Here is an 8,764-nt window from a genome sequence, read left to right as displayed (position 1 = left end):
ATGGGACACCAAACACATACACTCAGGTTCAGAGCAGGCACCCCACATCGCATGCATAAGGGAAGGGAAGCCCGCAGGAAAGGAGCGTCCCTCCCCGAAGAATAGTGTCCACCTCACCACACAGCCCTGGGGAAGTTCAGCGAGTTGGATGATCTCTGGAATTGCCTCAGTTTACCAGCTCTCTGGAGAGCTGTGGCCCTGGCGGCTGTGAGTAAATGGGCCTGTGCTTAGTGAACCATCTGCTCGAGTGGGTGTGTGTCTGCTAGGGACCTTCTGCACTTCCTTTTAGGAGCCAAACATCCCACAGATCCCTCCCTGGCAAGTGTCACTCACGCCTCCCGTTTCCCATAGATGCCTTCTCTTCCCCTTCCTTCCCCAGAAGCCCCTCCCCTCTGACTTCCTCCCACAACTCCGGGAGGACAAAGTTGCCCAGGTTGCCCAAGACTGGAGACCCAATCATTCCTCTCCTGCCTTCCTCTTACTCTCCCTGATGCCCTTCCCCGACTCCTCCCCTCCTCCCAACCCCACCTCAGGCCTCTCCAGCTCAGGGCTGCAGCCTGGGGAGAGCTTCTGGGAAGGGTGGGATGCAGCTCCCATTACCCCCACGTCTTTTCGGCCACTCCTGGTGGCAGGGACATAACAGTGGCTGGGGAGCAGGTCATAGATGGGCCTATCCTGGGCCCAGATAAGGTCATTATGCCAAGGCGGACATCTGGAGCCTTGGCCCAGGATATGCCGACATAGAGACAACAGAACCCATAGTCTAAAAACATAATTTAATGCATCGCGGTGAGTCTGAGTCAGGGGGGAGTGCGGTGTGGAGAGGTGAATTTTCTGTTTGCTGGAATTCTGCTGTGGGTGGGGTTTTGGCTGACAGACAGGGAAATCTGCACAAGTATTTCGGGTCACAAAGAAGGACGCCCCAGGAAGCCCGCGCACTCTCTGGCCTACCTCCCTGGCCAGGGCCCGGAGCCCTCCGCTTCTAGGCCCTGGGAGGAGGCGGTCTGAGGAGGGCAGGCTCCCGGCCTGGCCTGTCCAGTCTAATCAGGTTTGCAAAGTCTGTGCCGCCGTCTCAAGGACTGGGTGTCCCTTCCTCCCTCGCCGGGATAGGGATGGAGACCAGGAGCACAGCCCTGAGCGTGGTGGGTCGCAGACGCACTGAGGCCAGGAGCGGGCAGGGAGGAGGCAAGGATGTGTGTTTTCCAACGGAGATGCCGGGAAGTGTCATGAATCGAGAGTGGCCTTTGCCAAGCAGCCGCGCCCAGGCAGAGACCGGGCGGCCTGCAGCCACCCCACCTCGCACCTCCCGCGCCCCTAATCCGGGTACAGAAGAAAGCCCGAGAACGTGCTGTACTTGTTATTATTGCCTCCGTGAGCCTTCCCGCCATCCAGCTTCACATACACTTCGTCCCCTGAATCCAAGTGCAGCACCACGCTGTTACTGGCGTAGTCGTAGTTCTGGTCGGCGTCCTGTGCAATGGCGCTGGCCCGGACCTGGGGGCAAGCGGTAGGAGCGGGTGAGCCGGGGCACCTCTTCCCTCGCCCTTGCTCAGCCCACACCAGGCGCGCCACGCACGGGCTTCTCGCCTGCTGCTTCAGGGTCCACACTCCCACCCCAGCTCCATGCTGTCTCTCCAACTTAGCCAACTCCTTCCCGGTCCCCCCTCCTCCTTGCGCCGACAAGTCTGGGAAACAGGGAGAGGGGAAGCTTCAGGAACAATGACCCAGAGTGGACGGGTGGGAGCCAGGGGCCAGGGCCAAGAGGAGAGGAGGCTTCAGGGCAAAGGGGCGAACTGGAGGGAACTAAAGAACTGGGGTTTCCAAGAAGCCCACAGAGAGGCAGGCAGGGACGCAAGTGGCCAAGGAGTGCAGTTTAGGTATGGGGGTCTCTGGGCTCTCAAGGCCCAACATTTGGCTCTATGTCCTGGTGAGCGCGGCCTCGGTGCATTGGGAAGCTGAGACGCTGTGGCACCGAGGCGCGTTCCTTCCCGGGGCTCGCTCGCTCGGTAGCCCGCGGGTGGAGAGAAAGGAGGCTGGTTCCCTGGGAGGTTCAGGGCGCGGGCGAGGGTTTGCGGGGCCGGTGAGGGTAGGGGTCACTGACCTGCCCGTTCTTGCAGAGGTCCGCCCACATGCTGGTGCCGTCGCCGCCGCGCATGAGGATGTGGTAGGTGAAGAAGTAGATGCCGCGCACCTGGCAGCTGAACTTGCCTGTGGTGGGGTCATAGTGATTGCCGAGGTTGGTGACAACGTCGTCGAACTTCAGCACCTCATAGCCTTCGTGGGGGCTCTTGAGACCCACATAGAAGGCGATCTTGGGGCCGCTGAAGGTGGCGCTCAGCGCACTGGTCACTTCACCCTCGGAGTCGCCAGCTCCCCCGGCCCCGCCGCCCACCACCCCGACGCCACCGGCCGTGCCCGCCGTCAGTTGCAGCCCTGGCAGCCCGGGCCGCCCCGAGTCGCCCTTCTCTCCCGGAGGGCCCCTGGGTCCAGGTGGGCCCGGCTCTCCAGGGGGCCCCCGCGGCCCTGGCTTGCCCGGTCGCCCCGGGTCGCCCTTGGGTCCCTGGATGAAGGGAGGCGGAGGGTTAGCACTGAGGTCCTGCATGACTTCCAGGGCGGCCGTGCTGGGTCCGGGAGGCTGCGCCTTTGCGCCCGCGGGCCCCCCGCCGGGTGCGGCAGTGTAAGGGTCGCAGATCATGCGGCAGGTACCCATCATCTCGTAATGCGCGGCGCCTGGGGGCGCCGCCTGCAGCAGCAGCGGCACGGCGATGAGCAGCCCGAGCGCCATGGCCAGGAGTACGCCGACGGCCGCCAGGCAGGCACGCCGCCGCCGCTGCCACAGCCGGGAGGCGACCTCCACCAGCTCCTCCTTGCCGCCCGGGGAGGTAATGGTGGGGCGGCGCGGGCGGCCCCGCTCCCCGTGCTCGGGGGCCGGCTCCGCGGGTCCTGGCCGCGCCCCCGACGTGGCGACCCCCTGCCCTGGCCACCCAACTACTTCAGCGAGAGGCGCCGGGACCTCGGCGCCTGGGCCCACCGCGCTGGGGCTGCTCGGAAGAGCCGCGGACCCCGGCGCGCATGGCGTGGGGCACACAAGACAAGCCCGGCGCCCCGCGGCTCCGGCGCCGGCCGGGGAATGCTTGCGCTGGTCAGGGAGTCTGCTTGCGGCGTCCGGCGCTGGCTCCGCGGCGCTGCCTCCTGCCCCGCTCCGCTCCGCTGGGTTCGGCTGGGCTCCTCGCGCAGTGAGGGCTCCCCGGCTCCGCGGCGCGCTCTGCTGTGCTCTCTAGCTGTTCGCTGTCTCCCGCGCGGAGGGGGGGCCCAGCTACCCTGACGTAAGGAGTCCGGGGCTGAGCGGCGGAGGCGGCGAGGCAGCGCGCGCTGCCATCACTCGGGAGACGGCGCCCTCATGTCATCAGCCTCCTATCCGGCGGAGCCACAAGTGGGCGCAGCGGGCGCGGCCCCAAGCCGGGGCGCATCAGACACACCCACCCGCCGCCACGCTCACGCGCCTCCCACCGACAACACACACAGACACCCACGCGCGCCGTGTCGGGGCGCACATAGCCACCCCGACATGGCCACGAAAGCAGCTGGAATCCAGGTGTCAGCAGGGCTCCTCTGGGGTCACCTAATCCATCCCCCCGCCTGCAAAGAGGATCAAACCTCAACCCAACGAGTCCAGGAGAGTCCTGTGAGGCCCAGCGGGAAGGAGTTTCTGAAAGCCCTCCTTAGTTATTTCTTTAGAATTGAATAAATCTCGCTTCTGGAAGATCTTTCACAAACCTAGACTAAGGACTCCAAACTCTTAAGCATGCTCACGTAGAGCACCCCACCAACCTTTGGGGTCACCTTTGGGCGACTTAGTCTCAGCTAAGTGTCACTCTAAAAGCCCAAGGCTCCCAATACAAGAATATTCGTGGCCGGGCGCGGTGGCTCATGCCTGTAATCTAAACACTTTGGGAGGCCGAGGCGGGCAGATCACCTGAGGTTGGAAGTTCGAGACCAGCCTGACCAACATGATGAAACCCTGTCTCTATTAAAAATACAAAATTAACTGAGCACGGTGGTGCATGCCTGTAATCCCAGCTACTCTGAAGGCTAAGGCAGGAGAATCACTTGGACCAGAGAGGCAGAGGTTGCGGTGAGCTGAGATCCTGCCGTTGCACTCCAGCCTGGGCAACAAAAGCGAAATTCCATCTCAAAAAAAAAAAAAAAAAAAAAAATTCGCCTTGGACCTTTTCTTCCACCGGAAGATGGCTGGCCCTTGTCCTCTATGTGAAGCTGATGTAGAAACCAAATGCTAGCACTTGGCAGTGATCATGGTGCACTCAGCTTCCACTCCAAGCCTGGCCACTGCCAGGCAAATGCTTGGGCACATTCCCTTGGACATCCCCAGCTTCCTCCTCCTGAGGTGGGTTTAATTATCTTAGAAAATAGTCCAAATAGTCCAAAGTCATTCTGAGCCAGTCTTGAATAAACCATGGCCTCAGGTGAGAGCAGAATAGTCTATCTCCAATGTAGCATGTGAGGCTAAGGAAACATGAGAGGCTCACCGGTTGGAAGAGACTTCCAGAGGAGAAATCAAAGCTCCAGCTTCTGCTCTTGCCCTGAGTAGCTGTGTGACTTTGCCAGGTGGTTCCTGTCCCTGAGACTCAGTCTCCCTAAAAGGTTGCCTCCTGCCCTAGCACCCCCAACATGGGAATCACACCAGGCCTGGCCTGGGGGGAGAATCCAAGGGCTGACATCAGTGTTTGGTGTAGCATCAGCATATCTGGAACAACAGTGCACCCACCTAAGGCTATTGCTTTGAAGCTAACTCTCATTTATCCGGCACTGGGTTCTTACGGGTTAGTTAAAATCTATTTTTATCTACTGATCACCCTGGGTCATTTCCCCACTCCCAACCATGTTGTCCAGCCTGTTCCCTCCACATATATTTGTGGAAAGGGTGACTGAGTCTAGCCTGAAGCCAACTTTACCAAGAAGAGAAGGAGCACATTTATTGGCACCTACTATGTATGCATCGGGCACTTTGCACATTCTCCTTCATTCATTCCTCATGTTACTGTGGATTAGTGATCATTTTCCCACCACACCAATGAGAAAAAAAAAAAGGTTTTGCAAGTGTATGATATTTACTGAGTGCATTTTACCCACATGACACAGCCAGGATCCTCCTGGCACCCAGATCAGGAGCTCTCTGAACCTGTCAGTGAACACAGCTTCAACAGCTACTTCTTGGCCACAGTCTTCACTGGTTTCCTCAGACTTGGGAGTCTTCCTCCACTCTCTGCCTCAGAGTCACCCCAAGAGCATGTGATTTCAGGAGCCACACGACCTGCTTCCAATCGTGGCTCTGAGACTTCCTGTCTGTGTGCCCTTGAGCAAATCGCTTCACCTCTCTGAGCTCTGGTCTCCATGTGTAGAATGGGGATGGGAAAAGAACCTACCTCAGAGTTATTGAAAGGACCGAATGAGTCAATGTAAAGACTTTAGAACAACAGCTAGCTCAGTAGAAGCTTAGCTATTTTTATTAACTATTGATGCTTTCAACCTCCCCTGCCATGGTTATGACCACTAGGATGAGACATGTGGGCAATATGCAGGGTGGCGTGGTGAGGGTTAGGGTTTTAAAAAAAGAGAAACTCAAACATCATTCACATCCTTTGTCCTTCTCCAGAGCACAGAAGGGGGCTGTCCCATGCCTCCCACATTCCCCAAGACTGCCCCGCTCTGTCTTTTTGTCTTTCAAAACTACCCAGAGTGTTTGCTCCCAGTCACCAGTTCCACCTGGACAAACATTTTCCAGGCAGACACTCACTCAGTTTGAATTCCCCAGCCTTGCAGGCTGCTGGAGACTGCAAAGTCCTGGTGATTTTTGTCCTGGGACAAAGATGAAACAAGGAGCGTCAGATGTTTGAGACCCAAACTTTCACCTTGGCAGACCACAAGCAAAGCTACCTTCCTTCGTGATCAACATTCCTGGGAGCACCTCCCAAGGCCAGCACTCCACCAGGAGGCAGGGGCAGCAGTCGCTAGGCAGGCAGAGCCCAGGCAGCCTCCACATAGCAGCCAAATAAGTCAAGAGGTGTCTTTCCCCCTGCTTCTCCTTCCTCCCACCCATCATGGCAGGGCCAGACAGCATGGCCTGCTGGAGTGTTGGACGTGCCTCTTTTTTTTTTTTTTTTTTTTGAAACGGAGTCTCACTCTGTCACCCAGGCTGCACTGCAATGGTGCAATCTTGGGTCACTGCAACCTCTGCCTCCCAGGTTCAAGTGATTCTCCTGCCTTAGCCTCCTGAGTAACTGGGATTACAGGCGCCCACAACCATGCCCAGCTAATTTTTGTATTTTTAGTAGAGATGGGGATTTGCCATGTTGGTCAGGCTGGTCTCGAACTCCTGGCCTCAAGCAATCCACCTGCCTCAGCCTCCCAAAGTGCTGGGCTTACAGGCGTGAGCTATTGCGCCCAGCTGACACACCTTTTTATCCACCAGGCTTCTGCTCTTCCTGAGTGATCCATATCATTGGTGACTATCTTCTCTTAAATATTAATTATGACCTATATTAACATATTGCCTTCCATTTAGACTGTTGTTTTTACATTTCAAGACCCACTCAAATCTGTTCTAAATTGCCTTTAGTAATCCAGCAGGCGTTCCTTCTACCAACGTCCACTGACAACCTACTATGTGCCAACCAGTGCTCTCTATCTTATCCTTTCATAGAGCCCTGTGCTCTGTGACACAGCGTTTGATGCTTGGTTCCACACTGTCAGCTCTGGTTCTCTAGTGGCCCCCACCAGCAGTGGGCCCCATGCTTCATCTACCTGCACCATGGTCTGACCCCTGCGTCTCATCTGGACTCATCTCTAATTGTCCTTTCAGTCTCAGCTAAGTGTCACTTCCCTGTCTGAAGTCTTCCCTCACCCTTCTCTAAGCTGAGTTAATAGTTCCTACCCATGTACCCTTTAGAGTATATTGAATGTACCCTGCCATCTTATGTCTTACCACCATGCATTTCTTTATTAGTTAGCCTCCCCAACTAGGCTATGAGCTCCAGTAGGGCAGGAATCATATCACTCATTCATTTTTATTGCTTGTATATGTCATTTATTTGCTCAGTATGTGTTTATTGACCCCTGTCATATGCCAGCCATCATGCCACGTGTTGAGTGCACAGTGGTACACAACAGTCTTGGTTCCTTCTACTCTAGCTGTTCTACAAGACACCTCAGCTCCCCCATTTCTTTCCACCCGTAGCACTTGGGTTTGTACCTAAACAGCTGCAGTATGGGTGTTTACTGACATGCTTTCTCTAAATTAGACCTGTGTCCCAATTAGAGTGTAAGCTCTGTAGGGACATCATGTGGAATACATTGGCCAGTCTTCTGCCTGCATCCCCAAAGGGAAGGACAGCAGGAGATGTGTCAGGGAGACAGACAGGGGTGAGATCACCCAAGGCCTTGGAGTCTATACTGAAAGAGGTGAATTGTCTCCTGAGTGTAACTGAAAACTGCTGAAGGAGTTTAAGTGACGTGATCCATCTATGTTTTGCAAAGACCACGCTGGCTGCTGTGTGGTGAATGGATGTGGTGGTGGAGGAGGGGGCGGGTTTTGGAAATGAAACCAGTTTGAAGGCTATTGCATGATCTAAGCAAAAGATAATGATGGCTTGGTCCAAGATAGTAGAAGAGAAGTAGGTGAATTCCAGGTATATTTTGAACTTGGGGCCCCTGGGTCTTGCTGATGGATTTGAGATAGAAGTTAAGGGAGGAGAAGGAAAAGAAAAAAAAAACAAGATTAACTTCTGAGATTTGGGTCGAACAACTGGGTGAGTGAGCATGAGAAGGCGGGTATATTTGGGGAAGAGCAATCTGTTGTCACTGCTGGGAGGTGGAAGGAATTATGAACTCAGTTTGGGAAATGTTCATTTTGAGTGAAATATCTGAATGAAGACATCATGTGGGCAATGGACATGAGTCTAGTACTCAGCAGTGAGGTTTAAAAACAGAGCTATTGGCCAGGTGCGGTGGTTCATGCCCGTAATCCCAGCCCTTTGGGAGCCCAAGGCAGGTGGATCGCTTGAACCCAGGAGTTTGAGACCAGCCTGGGCAACATGGTGAAACCCCATTTCTATTTAAAGAATTATTTTTAAAAATTATCAATGGAGCTCTACACAAGCAAGTTTTCATGGAGATTGAAGGGTGAGAGAGAGAGAGCGTGCTAGCTCATGATAACAACCCCTCCATGCTCACCCCAGTCATTTAAAAGATGGATAGAGGAGAAAGAAACAGAAGCAGTCAAAGTATGAAAGAAAGCCAGGAAAATGGTCTCACAGAGGGGAGCACTTCAAAAGGGAGGATTGTGATCTGTTATTTGGAAAGTCCACAAGAGATAGAGTAAGATGAGAATAAAAAGGTATCCATTGGGTATGGCAAGATAGAAGTCACTGGGGATGATGGCAGAGAGAACACTGTAAGGTCGCGAAATCATTTCCGTTTCCTCTTGGGCAGGGCCTGGCTATATTTTCCAGCCTCTCTTTCAGACTGCTGAGGACATGTGACAGAACCGTGGCCGATAGAATGTGAGCTGAGTGATTGATGTAAGCCATTTCAGGCCTGTACCCTAAAAGCTCCCCTGCAATATTCCAAACTCTTCCTTTATCTGGTGGCAATAACAATAATAGGTAATTTTTACTGAGCCCTAACTATATCCCCATGCCAAGCATTTTAGATATATTAATTCTTTTAATGCTCACAGCACTATGAG

The 8,764-nt window shown here is 54.9% G+C and overlaps 1 protein-coding gene across 2 annotated transcripts; it reads right to left on the bottom strand.

Moving 5' to 3' along the window:
- Nucleotides 1-757: 757 nt before the first annotated feature.
- LOC112617123 (complement C1q-like protein 2) lies at nt 758-3,399 on the bottom strand. Of its 2 annotated transcripts, XM_025373852.1 has the most exons (3): nt 2,402-3,399; nt 2,102-2,356; nt 758-1,494 (listed from the first exon to the last, which is right to left on the bottom strand). In XM_025373852.1, exons 1-3 carry the CDS (start codon nt 2,783-2,785, stop codon nt 1,315-1,317), a joined length of 819 nt encoding a protein of 272 aa, XP_025229637.1. In that variant the 5' UTR covers nt 2,786-3,399; the 3' UTR covers nt 758-1,314. The 2 variants fall into 2 exon arrangements, with proteins under 2 accessions (XP_025229637.1, XP_025229636.1); XM_025373851.1 differs by having other exon boundaries at nt 2,102-3,399.
- Between the last annotated feature and the right edge of the window lie 5,365 nt (nt 3,400-8,764).

This window comes from Theropithecus gelada, unplaced genomic scaffold, assembly GCF_003255815.1.
Source record: "Theropithecus gelada isolate Dixy unplaced genomic scaffold, Tgel_1.0 HiC_scaffold_15883, whole genome shotgun sequence".
Lineage (NCBI taxonomy): Eukaryota > Metazoa > Chordata > Mammalia > Primates > Cercopithecidae > Theropithecus > Theropithecus gelada.
Note: the sequence above shows the minus strand (reverse complement) of the source record. Positions and strands in the feature narration are given on the sequence as shown.

Bases quoted from the DNA above. Each gene is read 5' to 3' on its own strand.
- LOC112617123 (XM_025373851.1), bottom strand. From the start codon at position 2,785: ATGGCGCTCGGGCTGCTCATCGCCGTGCCGCTGCTGCTGCAGGCGGCG. The intron at 1,495-2,101 runs GTCAGTGACCCC...GCTTGCCCCCAG, and splicing joins ACCTCTGCAAGAACGGGCAG to GTCCGGGCCAGCGCCATTGC.